Source organism: Xenopus laevis, chromosome 4L (genome assembly GCF_017654675.1).
Source record: "Xenopus laevis strain J_2021 chromosome 4L, Xenopus_laevis_v10.1, whole genome shotgun sequence".
In the NCBI taxonomy this organism is placed as follows: domain Eukaryota; kingdom Metazoa; phylum Chordata; class Amphibia; order Anura; family Pipidae; genus Xenopus; species Xenopus laevis.
The window spans coordinates 56,463,551-56,479,500 of record NC_054377.1 but is presented as its reverse complement, the minus strand read 5'-3'; the positions used below and the strand labels follow the sequence as shown (position 1 = coordinate 56,479,500).

Genomic DNA, 15,950 nt, shown 5'->3' with positions numbered 1-15,950 from the left:
CAGTGCCCCAGCAGTACAGATTCAGAGACAACACAGAAATGTGCTTGGGCAGCAATCCAATACATCCGTTTTTTGACCCAGCTGGCACACTGCCCAATGACAGCAACCGTGTCACAGGCTTGACAAAGAAGATAAGATTACACCGGCTCAACAGCCGATCCAGAACAACTATGCAGTATGGTAGTATAATATAATTTGCAGCAATGCCTGAGCATTTATGTGGGTGACTGCATCAGAAAATTATACTGATAAATATGACAGTTTTCTATGTAAATGTTTATTCAATTGTGAGAGGATGTTGCCAAGTCGTTTCCATTATTATTTTTTAAAAAGGTGGCAATCCTTTATTTAAGTGCTTGAGAAAGGTGAATGCATTTGAGTCAGGAAAAGGTCTTCTGTAAACATGTCACTTTGAATAAGACATGAAAAATATGCCTGAATTCTACTCACTTGTGACCTACACATAAGCAACCTCAACCTCTTGGTGTTCCTCTGATGTGACAGTACTGCTATGGGAAAAAATAGGACACTACCAAATGTGTAAAGCTAGAGATGCTCTATACATAATGGCATAACATATGAGGTTGTTGTCACCATCGGCAGAGAAGAATTAAGGTTTAATGGTGCTTTATTACATTACATACTCAAAAAGTACTCCAAAACAGTGAATGATTAAAAGCTCTCCTTGAGAAAGCATTAAGAATTAGCCCCTGCAAACAAAAAATATATCCTCTTCCTCTGCATCACACCATTCAACAACTAATTAGCCACTTGAGGCCTATTCCCTTGTATAAAGGAGGTAAATGCAGCTTTATAATGGTGCAGGCTCTTTGATAAATGAGCTCTATTATTTACCTAGATGCAAATCCCTATCAGATATCTGACTGCTGATCTAATCCTCCTAACATTACTAACGTGCCTAATGAACCACATCTCGATGCACTGCTGTATTTACATTTGGGAATTTGGATTTGTACAGGGAGTGCAGTCTTGTTTATTTTAAACAATTCTCATTAAAAGTTCCCAATGTAACAGCCAGACCCCCTCACCTAAATCTGCACGGAATGCGTATCTCAACCTGGACCAGCTTAACCATCTTACATTAAAACGGATTCCATGAAAATACAACCTGAACGGAAGAATATTTGCAGCACATTTTTGCTGGTTTCTTTTATATAGAATAAAAAGGCAGCACAGAGATGTGCTATATGAGCAATATCTGGAGGAAACGGCATTTCAGCTTCATAAATGAATAATTACATCAAAGACAGATCTGTTTTAGGGTGACAGAAATGGTCTTTCTATTTTTAGAAGGGAACTTGGCTGCGATGGATATTTGTTCCACAGCTTGTTCCCTGCACTTCACATCCTACACTGAGAGCTGCAAAGCATGTTCAATGATTGCCATTTTGAGAGGTGTCAGATATGTGTAAGTGGTGTCATTACTAAGCAATGTGCCTTTGTGCATGGCACAAGAGCATGTAGTAATTATGCTGTTCAATAGTTCATTTTAAGATGTGTTGAGGCACGAGAGCACTATGAAGTGAAAAACCATCAATGCCCTATATTACTCATAGTTATGTAAGATACACATGCTTCATATTCCAGTTCCAGTGTAATAAATTTTATTTAGATACTATTATCATGTTAAATGTCTCAATTGGAATAGGATAAACAAATAACATGTATGATAAAGGGGTAGTCCTTGTTTTTCTGTAGTTTTAATTATTTGTTTATCGTCCTGTAGTTGCCAGTATTGGAATTTAGGCTGCTATATGGTTGCTAGGGCTTAATTCAGCAGCCATGTGAAAGTCAGAATGGAAGATGAAGAAAGGGGTTTTATAGGAAAATAAAAAATAACAGTAATAGTAAAATTAAAGCCTGGCAAGCTGTATCTTGGTTGCTGGGGTCAGTGACCCTGACAACCAGATGGTATTGTGCACTGCAAGCTGCAAAGAAGAAGGCTAATAAATCAAAATCCATACAACATAAAACATAAAGACAGGATGCAGCTACATGCACCAAGCCCCCTTATATTTGCACCTGTACAAATAAAATGAAGGTCAATGGCATACTGAGAGGACACGTCATGTTTTTTGTCCTCAGTACAACTGCAATGTCAAAATGCTTGAAGTCACTTCCAATTGGTCTCTTTGCAGTCTAGCACATGGAAATGTCAGTACAGATGATTTCCTTGAACTTGCTCAAAAACAGATTCAAGCCTAAAATGGTTTCCAACTGCCCCCGTTCTAATGCTTCCTATAGCAATCACCCAAACTGCAATTTTGTTTGTTGTCACTTTTTTAGCACAGAAAAACTAAATGGGCAACACACTCAAAACTGCTACTTTAGCCTTAGAGCAGGGATCACCAACCATTTTTTACTCAAAAACAACATTCAAATGTAAAACAAGTTGGAGAGAAACACAAGTATGCAAGAAATCACTAGGGGTGCCAGTTAGGGGCTGTGGTTGACTATTGGTAGTCCCTATGGGGACTGACAGCCTACAGGAGGATCGGTTTGTCAGTACAACCTGGATTTTATTCAATCAAAACTTTCTTCCAAGCCAGGAATTAAAAAATAAGCAGCTGCATTGAGGCAACTGTGAGCAACATTCAAGGGGTTGGGGAGCAACATGTTGCCCACAAACCAATGGTTGGGAATCACTGCCTTAGAGGAAAGTAAGTCTGAAGCATCGTGGGTATGTTCCCTGGGTTACAGTCAAGTCATAATTATATCTTCTTATCATTGATTCATATACTGTTTAACATATAAGTATTCCTTGGCTCATTCATGACATTTTTTTTTATTGTAGACTAGAATGTAGAAAACTGGAATTGATTACGAAAATACAATATTTATCAATCACTTGCATTAGGCCTATGTTTCAAAAATGACTGTAATATTTAAATATCACTGGACTTGAATACTGACGTTTGGTATTTCATGCACTTTCATCTCCTACCCCTGCCTTATTTATGTACAAGTGCGTGTCTAGGCTAGTAATAATTGAAAGCAAATCATTTCTTTTGAGACTTATAATGCCCAGTGGGGGTATTGTCACATGCACAATCATCAGCTGAGACACTCACTCAATCCAGATGGGGCTAATTCTGATTCAAACTCACCTGCCGATGGAAAGAGTAACAGTTTGCCAAATAAACAACACTATATAGTATATGCAAGTAATTCCACATGCAGCCTTTTACTTCTCGCCTTCCAGTATTATTCATAGTACCATACATAGTCAATGAAGTAGAAAAAAGACACACTTCTATCAGTTTCAACCTTTTGACCTAAGTGAAACCTGCCTAACCTGATAGCTGATTCAGAGGAAAGTGAAAGAACCCCATGTGCAGCCTCTATAATTTTCCTTGGAGGGGAAACAAATTCCTTCCTGAATCCATAGAGGGCAAACTGAGCAGTCTCTGGATCAACTTTGTACACAGTAATTTATTATTTCTCATACAGCATTTGGGACCAAAACTGCATTTCATCTTTTAGATGGGGCCTTACTGTTGCTTTCTGAAGAGAGACTTTGACCCTTGAGCCCTTTAATGTATGGGCTTTTTTTGCTTCTTTTTTTACAAGTGGAGACCCAGTTTAGCAGTTGGATTCGCAGGATGATGCCTAACAAAAATGCACACGGCCTAGAGAATTTTACTTTCCCCGTCCTTTAAGGCTTGCTAATCACATACCATTAAAAATGTATGAATTAAGTATGATTTTCAGTGCAAGATTCCAACTGATATCTGTGTACTATGGAGATCAGCAGATAGAAAAGCAGCCATACAATATATAGCCCCTCATATGGTATTCCTTCTTCTGATCAGTCAGATATTGGGGCAGATTTACTAAAGAGCAAAGTGGCTAGCGACAATTTGCTAGAGTTGCCACCCACAGGGACATCGCCAATCCACTAATTGGCGCAAGTGCCAATTCGCTAGTGACCCAGACCATGCTAGCGCAGTTTCGGACCCTATTGCCAGGCGTATTTTTTCTCCGGCAAACGGGCGCTACTCCATAAATTCACTATAGTGCGGATTTGCCACCCCAGACCAGGCGACATGCTAAAACAAAAGTCACTAGCATTCGACGCCCAGGGCACAACTTTGCATATTAGTGAATCAGCGTAGTGGTAGCGAATTTGCGCCTGGCGAAGTGGTGCAATGTGTGTCTTTAGTAAATCTGCCCCATTGTATCGCAACTTCCCATGATTCTCCAGCTGTTGAATGGGAGAGAATTATGTCAGATGCTGCTCGTGGTAGGACATGGTCAGAAATCAGGTAACATCAAGGAAATTGTATAATTTACTGTATAAGAAACTTAAGTTATTTTGCAGGTTACATTTAGTTTGATGTGATGATGATTAGATCATGCATTTTTTGGCCCTTTCTATTTAGACCGTAGATAGCTAAAGAAATTGGGTCAGAGAAATGTCACAGAAAATCCCTCAAAGGGCAGAACTGCACCAATTAAAGAAGGATTATCAATGCATAGACACAGATTACCAGACAGAGGGCCAAAACGTCCACATAAACACGAGATTCAATGCAACATGATACACTTGCACAGACAACAGTTATATAATCTATCACTCCATTATAAGGATTGATAATGTTATTATGGCTATAATCCTTTTTAATGAAACAACTAAACTGTCATCAGTGAAGAACTGTGCTTTATAAAGATCTGCATGTTTCATACTCACATAAAATATACGATCAATATATGAGTATTATACTGGAAATGTTCTTAGTCACAAAAAAAAATTAAAGTTGCATTAGACTGGAACCAATACAGATATTAAAACGTTGCTGTGCAATACAGATAAGGCAGAAAGCCCTCATACATCATCTGCACATATTTTAAGAGGAGCTGTTAATCTTGTGGAATGGGATATTGTATTAATAAATGCTATAAATGTTAAAGTTTGAATAACTTGGTGAGAATAAAGTTTCCTGTGCGGTGCAATAATAACTACTCTCAAAGAATGCAGTATGTGCCTGAGGCTATGGAGATTACAGTACAAGGAAATCAAGGGCTTCCCTAGCATATTATAGATCAGGGATCCCCAACCTTTTGAATCTGTGAGCAACATTCAGAAGTAAAAGGAGTTGGGGAGCAACACAAGCATGAAAAATGTTCTTGGGGTGCCAAATAAAGGCTGTGATTGGCCATATAGTAGCCCCTATGTGGATTCTCAACCTAAATTAAGGCTCTGTTTGGCAGTACACCTGGTTTTTACACAACCAAAGCTTGCTCCCAAGCCAGGAACTCAAAAATAATCACCTACTTTGAGGCCACTGGGAGCAACATCCAAGAGGTTGGAGAGCAACATGTTGCTCACGAGCTACTGGTTGGGGATCACTGTTATAGATCATTAGAAATCTCACCCAATACACAAAACAAAAAAAGATTGTATGCTGATATGGAATATATGTACAGGAAGGGGCACATTTACTAATGGTCGAATATCGAGGGTTAATTAACCCTCGATATTCGACTGTCGAAGTTAAATCCTTCGACTTCGAATATCGAACGATCTAAGAAATAATCTTTCGATCGAACGATTAAATCCTTCGAATCGAACGATTCGAAGGATTTTTATTCCATCGATCGAACGAAATTCCTTCGATCCCAAATTGGTAGGAAAGCCTATGGGGACCTTCCCCATAGGCTAACATTGTACCTTGGTAGGTTTTAGGTGGCGAAGTAGGTAGTCTAAGTTTTTTTTAAAGAGACAGTACTTCGACTATCGAATGGTCGAATAGTCGAACGATTTTTATTTCGAATCATTTGATTCGAAGTCGTAGTCGAAGGTCGAAGTAGCCAATTCGATGGTTGAAGTAGCCAAAAAAATACTTCGAAATTCTAAGTATTTTTTATTCTATTCCTTCACTTGGGCTAAGTAAATGTGCCCCGAAATGTCCAAGGAAAAAGAAATTAACCAAAAGAATGACACCAACACAGATAATATGGCATCTATTATCTGCTTGGGGTTTTCTGGATAAGGGGTTTTCTGTAATTTCTAAAGTCTACTAAAACATTTCCACATTGGATTGTTTCGCACAGAAACTCAAATTCTGCAGAAAAGCCTGCAATTATTTGTCTGCCACCCCTTAAACATTCCTTTTCCTCCTGTTACCAGTGGTGACATGCATTTTCCATTAATAAACCATTAATATTAATAAATGGGTCCTTCACCAGGTCTGGACTCCTGTCTGCCCCATATTTCATGTGCCATGAGCCTTACTCTAATGCCAGGTCAGCAGAACATCTTATACAAAATACAAAGCTGGACCCCAAATAAACAAAATGCATTGTACCTAAACTTTGAAGTCCCACTTGCTACCCCCAGGACATTGCTGAAGCATACCACCTGTCAACCCACTTTACCAAGCTTTGCTTGGGTAGTGTTGTTCAACAAGTGCTGGGGGATTGCAGGTGGGACATCACTACACTCATGCCCCACATTTTTATGATTAAGTTATTATTTATATAATGATAAACTGCTATTGGACTTTTGAGGCCTTTGATCTAATTGAAGGGTCCATTGCTCCCCTTGCCATCTCATGGACACCTATGTGTATATCCAGGGCTGGTCCTATCAAATGTGGGGCCCAATTGGGACCATGTTGGCGGGGCCCCTAGACAAAGTGTTGCTGGCTACTGACACACCAAGTATTTAGGAAAATAAGGGCATACAGGCACAAAATAGAAAGGAAAGGGGCAGACAAGGTAACATAATAGGGGCACACAGGGTAAGAGAGAGAGGGAGAAAATAGGAGAGTGGACTGGGCCAATTAGTTTGGGGCTGGGCCGATTCAGCTTGGGAGCAGGCTTGGTTGGATTGGGGGCAGGCAGGGCCTATCAAGGTTGGAGGAAAGCTGGGCCTATGAGAGTTGGGGGCAGGCTAGACCTATGGATTTGGGGATGGGCTGGACTCTCAAAGTTGGGGGCAGGCCAGGCAGCATCATGTGCTGAGGGAAATATTATCTGTGCTGCCCTGTGGTGCGGGGCCCCCCAGAGGTGCGGGGCCCAATTGGGCCCAATTGGTCCAATTGGCCTAAGGCCGGCCCTGTGTATATCAAACACCTTATTGTAAGTAAGCAGTCAGTCTGCATGCAGCTGTATTTTACATTGCTTAGTAATCTCTCCAGCACGTTACTTGCACGGCACACTCTAAATATGCAGAGTCGGTACAGATTCTAAAAATCCCTGGGGTTTTTGTATAACTGCTTTGTGGTTATTGAAGTCACCTTTTATTATGGTCTGAGTTGTGATTAATGATCTTAAAGGTTCTGCAGCAGTTCTTGGTACTAGATGTACAGTGGCTGTGGTACATTTTAGACAATAAAAGTTGAAGTAGCCTTTGGGGAATTGAAGTGCAGGCCAAGGGTATACTGTAGATGTTATAACGACCTTGCAAATCATTACTGGTTGTAGTACATTATGTTTAAAGTGGACGTATAGGATCAAGAACAAGGATCTGTCATTGCTCTATACACCTCTAAAACAGCGCTAACTTTTTAATTAAAATTGTTCCCAACTCATGCTGTGTCCCTGGTTCTTGTCTCAAAGTAATTGCACAGATTTGAAGGTTTGTGCCAAATGTAAGCAATGACAAAAGGAGAGGTCTAAGTACTAGGCGCTGTGAGAAGAGTAGGCATAGGAATATACAGTAGTTGCAGATAGAAAGATTTGTTTGGAATTAAGGTTGGATTTAAGGTGGACATAACCTCCTTCCTTATGGATCCCTATGCTGTTTAGGTTGGCTCCCCATGATTCCCCTATAAACAAAGAGGAACCTTTTGCTACAATCAATTTTTGGGTCATGAAACTAATTCTGCAACATAATTTGTCTCTCCTGAGGGAAAAAGTTAAAAGACACTGGTCTACAGGATCTGACCATTCACCCTCCCCCCCAAAGCAAATACATGTACAGGTATGGGATCCTTTATTCAGAATGCTCATGACCTGGAGTTTTCCGGATAATGGATCTTTCTGTAATTTGGATCTTCATGCCCTAAGTCTACTAGAAAATCATGGAAACATTAAATAAACCCAATAGGCTGATTTTGCTTCCAATAAGGATTAATTATATCTTAGTTGGATCAAGTACCATGTACTATTTTATTATTATAGATAAAAAGGAAATCATGGAAACATTAAATAAACCCAATAGGCTGATTTTGCTTCCAATAAGGATTAATTATATCTTAGTTGGATCAAGTACCATGTACTATTTTATTATTATAGATAAAAAGGAAATCATGGAAACATTAAATAAACCCAATAGGCTGATTTTGCTTCCAACAAGGAATAATTATATCGTAGTTTGGATCAAGTACAATGTACTATTTTGTTATTATAGATGAAAAGGAAATCACTTGTAAAAATTTGGATTATTTAGATAAAATGGAGTCTATGGGAGACAACCTTTCCATCATTCGGATCTTTCTGGATAACGGGTTTCCAGAGAACAGATCTTATACCTGTATAAGAGCAGTCATTCAGGTTGTACTCTATTAGTAAATAAGCCATGTAGCATGCTGTCTAACTGTGTTGATGCGGAGGACAACCTTTTAAACCCATTATGCCAGATCCTACTGAAGTTTTGACAGAAGACGTCATACCAAATTAATTCTTAAAACTCAAATGCAAACTGGAACCATAAAATACCTTGGCAGGCTTCATACACCCCGGCCTCCAGTTACACCAACCTGATTTAGAATAAAACATTTTAGCAGGTGTCATAAGATGTCAGGACTTAGACAAAACTGTTCAGAAAAGTGGTCATCTATAATTACACCATCACTTTTAGCCCATGTACCTGGTCATGAATAAACTAAACTGACTTAAATGGTTGGATTGTTTTTTTCCTTCTAGAAAGCAAGAAGGACATAGGAAAAGTATAAACATTTGCATGTCTGACAAGCCATTGATTTAATCCATGGCACTTAGGAAACATTAAGGGGCCGATTCACTAACTTCGAGTGAAGGATTCGAAGTAAAAAAACTTCGAATTTTTGTGCTCCTCGACTATCGAATTGGCGTAAATTCGCCTGAGTAGAATGATTCGAATAGATCGAGCGCAAAAGCACTGCGACTATTCGCCCATTCGATAGTCGAAGTACTGTCTCTTTTAAAAATACTTCGACTGCCTACTTCGCCACCTAAAACCTACCGAATTGCTTTAAAAGCCTATGGGAAAGTCCCATAGGCTTGTTTTCCAAGTTTTTGATCGAATAAAAAGGCATTCGATCTAATGAAAATCCTTTGAGCGAATATTCGATCGAGCGCCTATTAGCCTGGCGAATATTCGCCAATTCGACTATTCACCAGCGTGTAAATTCGCCCGAATTGCCTATTCGATTCTATTCCCCAGTTGAATTTCGAGGGATTTAACCCCTCGAAATTCGACCCTTGATGAATTTGCCCCTAAGACTAGTGATGGGCGAAATTCGCGAAACGGCGTAAAATTCGCTAAACAGCACTGGCATCTCATTTTTGACGTTGGCATCTGTTTTTTTGGACTCCGGCATCCGTTTTCAACGAAATTGCTCCGGCATCCAAAAAAACGGACGCCGGCGTCCATTTTTTTTTCATTTTCGCTGCGGTTTCGCGAATTTATTCGCTGGTGGCAAATCGAGGGAATTCGCCCATCACTAGTTAAGACATCCGTTGCATAAATCAATTTTGTTCTGTAAATTTTTTCAGCAACAAAATCATAAATTACAGATTTTTACATCAAAAGGTGCTTATCTTTCTCTTTTAAAAACCCATTAAAATTCAAGAGTGATCAATTTTCATTTACATTTCTTGTCTCCTTATTCTGACACTGATGGCTTCAAACATTGAACCTGCTGAAGTCTAAAATGATCTATGACTAATGTCTTTCCCATGCAGCCTATATTTTAAATTTGAATAGTTCATGTGATTTGCCAATGTGTGTCTGTATGATTGGTTGCAAAGTTTTTTGTCTCTGTCAGCACAGGGTACACAGCAAACCCCGGAGGTAGCACCGGATAAAATACACATTCCCTAAAACTGTCATCATGTTTTATTTTCTTTGTAGAAACAAATCACTTTCTGCTTCATTTTTCATCTCACTCACTTGCTGAAATAATATGTAATGTTGTATAGCTTGGTAATGTATATATACATTGGATGGGTTATACTGAAAAGCCTCTTTTGTTACAGATATGGACAATATGCATTCATCTTTGCTTTCTCCAACTATGTCCAAGTGTGTACAACAAGTGACAAACACCTGGGACAGGGACAGTGAGTGACATCTCTATCTAATCCTTTGTATTTATGGAACCCTGTGAAAAACTTTAGTTTCATTCATACTGGTGTGGATTCATAACTGAATGAATCTATTTTCTACTACGGTATCACGGTGCAGACCAGAGGCACCAAATAGGCTTGACACCTCCAACATTACAAACATACTCTTATCCAAGCTATGACTTGTAAAATATATCCTTATAAGTTAAGTAAGTATATTAGAAGTCACCTTGGAGTTCAATCACCTGCATGCCTTTGTAGAGTCATGAAATTTCTCATGAACTTTTAATATCTATAATAGTTACTACAGGGGCTACTTTACACTTTCTTTCAAATAAACATTATAGGGTTGCCCCCCCCCCACAAATGGTAATGTATTAGAAAGTCTTTTGCCCACATCTATGGCTGGCACATCCATGTTAGTCAAATAGCCCTCCAGCTTTTATGATCTGCTTAACCAGGCATCTCAAGCAATTCAATGAATTGACGGAGTTGCAGGAATTAGGATCTCACAATAATAGCTAGAAGCATACAAGGCTGATATGACTAACCCTGTAGGTATAGAACACTTTATCTTTGCCATTCCATAGGATATATGGATTAGAGATAGGCAGAGTAGCGAGCAGAGAATAAACCATGCATTTAGTCTTAAAGAACTAAACCCTAAAAGTGAATATAGCTCAAAACGCCATATTTTATATACTGCACTTACTGCACCACTTTGGTCAATAGCAGCAATGATCCAGGACTTCAAACTTGTCACAGGGGGTCACCATCTTGGAAAGTGTCTGCGACACTCACATGCTCAGTGAGCAGCTGTTGAGAAGCTAAGCTTAGGGGTCGTCACAAATTATCAAGTAGAAAATTAGGTTGGCCTGTCATATAAATTGATGCTACAAGGCTGTTTATTAAATTATATTCTATGTGTGGGAACTTCAACCATCATAATGAGATGGAATGAAGTACTCCTAGAAAATTAATATTCAAAAGCTGAGCCAATGTAATTGATATTGTATAATTTCTCCCACACATCGATGGCTATATTGCATTGATGTAAATGATTATATTATTGTGTTATTATGGGATCATCACGGTTCCTGTTTATATGATAAGTGCCATAAAGATACAGTGGGGGTCACCTATTGACACCATTTTCCATTTTGAGCAATAACCTCTGGTGTTATCACACTAGGGTTTGCCCAATCAAAATACGTATATGGGACCCTACAAAAGAATAGAGGTAATAAAATTCAGTGGCTAATGTACAAATTAATTAAGATGGACAATGTTTTGTGACCTCTTTTACCCAAAACAGTTTTTTTTAATTTAAATACAATTTTTTTCTGTCATTCACACGAAATGGATAAACTACTAATTTATGTTTGATAAATTAGAACTGGAAAGCCAGGGGTGTTCTCGCAATGAGGCAAGGTGAGATCCCCGCCTCAGATTGCAGAACCCCATAAGTTGCCGGGGAACCAAAAAAATACTCCTCTTAACTTTCAGAATTTGGTTCTTGTGGTGCAGAGTAGTGATGGGTGAATTTGCGCCGTTTCACTTTGCCGAAAAATTTGCGAACTTCCCTGTGTCCGTTTTTTTGACGCCGGCAAATTTGATGCAAATTCGCAAATGGCGATTAAATTCGCCCATCACTCGTGCAGAGAGTGCAACTGCACTCTCTACACTAGTGGTGTGGCCCTCCCTGGGCCCCCTCTGGTGCTGGAGAAGTAATCATGGCATTGCAAAAGTGGCCAGCAGGACCGCCATCAGAAATCGCAGGGCCCTATATGACAAAATTTCCTGGGCCCGCTGGGCTGCACCCACCACAAGCCCCACCTACAGGTCCGCCCCCCACCACACAGTAAAAAAACAAAAAAAACAAAAATATTGGTGGCTAGGGTTCCCACATGTTAATAAAAAATAAAAAGATATTGGTGGTCAGAGCCCCTCCATAAAAAACATTTGTGGCCAGGGCCCCCCCATTAAAAAATATTGGTGGCTAGGACCCCACATGAGAAAAAAAACATTTGTGGCCAGGGCCCCCTCCCCCACATTATGAAAAAATTGGTGGCCAGGGCCCCTTAAACGTCCATGCTTTGCCAAAGTCAGCAGCTCTCAGAAAGATGGGGGGCAGGCTAATCAAGTAAGTGTGGCGTGGCCGGGCCCCCCTTACCCTCGGGCCCCCTACAACTCTCCCCCTGTCCCCCCCTGATGGCTGCCCTGGGGGCCAGCATTGCAAAACGTGTCTCAGGGGGGCATCACATAAAGCTCCTCAGGGCGGAGCAGGGTGTAAAGTTGCCCCTGTAAATCGCATCACATGGGAAATGCCAACTGCCTAACACTTTTAGAAAATTCCCTCTTAATAGCAAAAGACAGAATTGAGAAAGTTGCTAACCAAATAAAAAATTTTGTTCAATCTGAATTTAAAGGAAAAACCAAATTCAAATTAGAAGTCAGATTTACTTTGATGAGTAAAAACTTTTCTCCTCATTCAATACGGAATCAACCCTTATACTCCTATTGAGTTTTAAACCAATAAACCATGTGACATGTTTTTTCCATTGAATTGCATCCGGCCAAAGATCTAACATTTCTGTTACATTGAAAAAATGTGATTTCATATTCAGGTTTTTTTCACTATTTATTTTTCTGACTGGCAAGGTTGTTTTATCTGCTGGTTACAATAGGCATGACATTGTTTTGCAGGTGTAAACTTTGGTGTGACTAGGCTGATTACAAAGCTCACCTCCCAGACTTACCCTGTCCTCCTCAGCTCGGAGGTCTGGCATGGTGCTTATACATAGGTTTATAGCGGTGGTGGCCACAAATAAAATAGAGAGGCAGGCAAACACCTTTCCAGGGATCCCCGATTGTGGATTTTCTACCATATCCCTTAGTTTGCCCATACAATTGCCAACTTTGGTGTTGTCATCAAGAACCATTATGGTTTCCCTGTTCATCTGGGCTTCCTCTTCTTTTCCGATCTCAGCAAGTTCCTCAAGTTTCTGGAAAAGCTTCCTAAGACAACATCTCTCCAGATTGGACTCTTCAATACCCCAATAAGTTAGCTCATCCTGAAAAGACAGGACACACATTTCCCTCAAGATCCTCAGCTTGCCTGCTGCCAGGAAGCTGACAATCATGCTGAAAGCACAAGGGTTCCTGTCAAAAAAGAATTCATTGGTGTCTTCATCAAAATCATCACAAATTTGGATGATCTCCTCATAGCTGCTGCAAAACCTTAATTTTCCAAGTCTTGTCATAGGAAATTCATCCAAAGTACTCCAAGGCATGAGGTATTTAATTCCTCCTACATTAATAATAATTTCTTGCTTCAGGTCAGCTGTATAGACTTCATCTGTGTCATAGATCCTTTGAGCCCTTTGATACCTTACTCCTTTAAGTGTCTGAGATTCAACAGCAATCGGAAAGAAATGGTTCAAGGTACTGCTGGAGGAGTAGCTTAGGTTATTATAGTCTTGTTCGCTGTTTCCAGATATTATAGGCATCTCTGACCAATGTATGTCACTTGAGAAGCTGGATCTGTTATAAAAAAAGGTGTTTGGAAATATTCATTAAGCCACAACAAAGTCCAAATGATTCCTGATTTCAAAGTGAATTAATATTGTAAGTAACTTTTGCATTATACCATTCCTTGAGTCACTTTTCCCTTATCAGCAGTGTGGGATAATACATACTGTATCAGTGCCTACAGTATAACCATGGGCTGTTCATAAAAGATATTCTCTATTTTAAGCTGCTTTCTCTAGAAATGTACACAACTTGCCTGCATTGGTAAAGCTGATTTAAGCTGGAGATTCTATGTTCAATCAGATGAAGTGCTGTATATGTCTTCAATATGCCTTGTTACTCACTACAGAGCACACATTAGAATGTGCAGATGCATATAATACAAGGCTGTCCAGATAATACATTGTGGAAATAAAGGCAAGGAGAGGCACATGCATTGCAAAGTTTACTCACCATAACCGTGGGACAGGATCCTGCTGCATTCTCTTCATGCAGGAGCACAAACCATCCCTGTCCATCTCCTCATACACACAAACTGGATCCACTGGCTGCTCAAAGAAAAATAAAGGCAGTTTCTACACCTCACATCTCCCTTTGTATCTCCTCCCTCTGATTCTGCATGTGTATGTGTTCTCACTCACTTTCTGACCTCCCCTTTTATATCATCCACCCTCCGGTACCTATTTGTTCTTCTGATCCCTTTCTTTCCGTGGGATGGTTACAAAACCCCAGCTGAAAACCTGTGCCAAGACAATTTTTTTGCAACTGGGTAGTATCACGGCTTTCTGTTCTTCTGTCACTTTTCTTTTTCCTGCTGATGTTAAGCCCACACTGGTGACATTATACATTACCCCATTCCCCTGTGGTTCGGAGCACACTGAAAGCAGCAAAACTGTGTGATTCCACATACTAAGCATGTTCCAATATCTACTTGGGGAATATAGCAAGTGTAGTAGATGTATCAGTATTGAAAAAACAGCATTAGGGCAGTGTTACAGTTCTGCCAATCTGTTTCTGTATCACTTTTTTGTGCCTATTTGTTACCATTGTAAACAAAACTGGCAACAAGAAAAGCAGCAATTCAACCACCACCAGAAAAAAGAATGCACTTTATTTTGGTCTGTTTTTTATATAATAAAATTGCCACCTTCAAGCAGGTCATAAAAATATGCAGCAAAATCATGTAATCGGGACTTTTAGGGGGTTATTTATCAAAGTCCGAATTTATCACAGTATTTTCTGCTACAAACTCCGATCAAATCGGCTTGGGTTTTTTTACTCTTATTTATTATTAAATTTTCCAGAAAAATTTGCTTTGTGAAAAAAAAAAAAAAAGATTTTCACAATTTTTTTTGGATTTTTCACCCGAAAACTCCAAAAAACTTCGGATTATTGCACGAAACCCAGCGCACAATACAAAATCATTGGGACTTCTCGTATTGACTTATATGCAACTTCGACACTTTTCTGATTCTGACTTTTTCATCCTCAGGGTTTAATAGATTCCCAAAAAATTGATTTTATATAAAAAAAAATCACTAATTTTTCAGGATTTTTGCATTCGGAGTTTAGTAAATGGGACATTAATGGGACTTTTTAAAAATATATATATATTCCACTTGTAAATTGTATGACATGCCCCCAATAATGTCTCACCTATGTGTGTAAACTTGAATACTTGTTTCATTAAAAAAATATTCTACTTGTTGAAATGTTAGATTAAAGGCATCAAGCCTGTCAAAAAATGCAAAGAAAAGATCAAAATAATCATGATTTTATTCTTCAAAGGTTTTTTTTGTTTGTTTGTTATATTTTTCAATGTCCATAAGAACAAGTACCCTTGTGCAGGTTTAGCTGTTGGCGGTGTTTGGGAATTGTAGTTCAGCTGAAAGGTTGTTTGTTTGAAGTCACTGCTAGCTATTGCACTTTTCTTTGTTCTTCTTTCCATTTCCTTGATTAACTCACTATGAGTTACTAGAAGTACAGTGGAGCTCTTATTTCTTTGATTTAAATAGGGATATGGGGATTTTCTATTGCTTTCTTTTTCTCTCTGTGAATGCCTCCATTCCTGATTCACTGTATTGATGGCAACCATATCATAGCAGTTGTTTTGTATGCACGTA

The 15,950-nt window shown here is 39.3% G+C and overlaps 1 protein-coding gene across 1 annotated transcript in view; it reads right to left on the bottom strand.

The window, feature by feature from the left end:
- LOC108714081 (potassium voltage-gated channel subfamily G member 4) overlaps positions 1–14,763 on the bottom strand; it is a 46,425-nt gene extending 31,662 nt beyond the window's left edge. Inside the window, exons 1-2 of the mRNA XM_018257961.2 lie at positions 14,281–14,763; positions 13,056–13,839 (exon numbers count right to left, since the gene is read on the bottom strand). Of these exons, the coding sequence (XP_018113450.1) occupies positions 13,056–13,805 (750 nt within the window). The 5' untranslated portion in view covers positions 13,806–13,839; positions 14,281–14,763. The remainder of the gene's footprint in view (positions 1–13,055; positions 13,840–14,280) is intronic.
- Between the last annotated feature and the right edge of the window lie 1,187 nt (positions 14,764–15,950).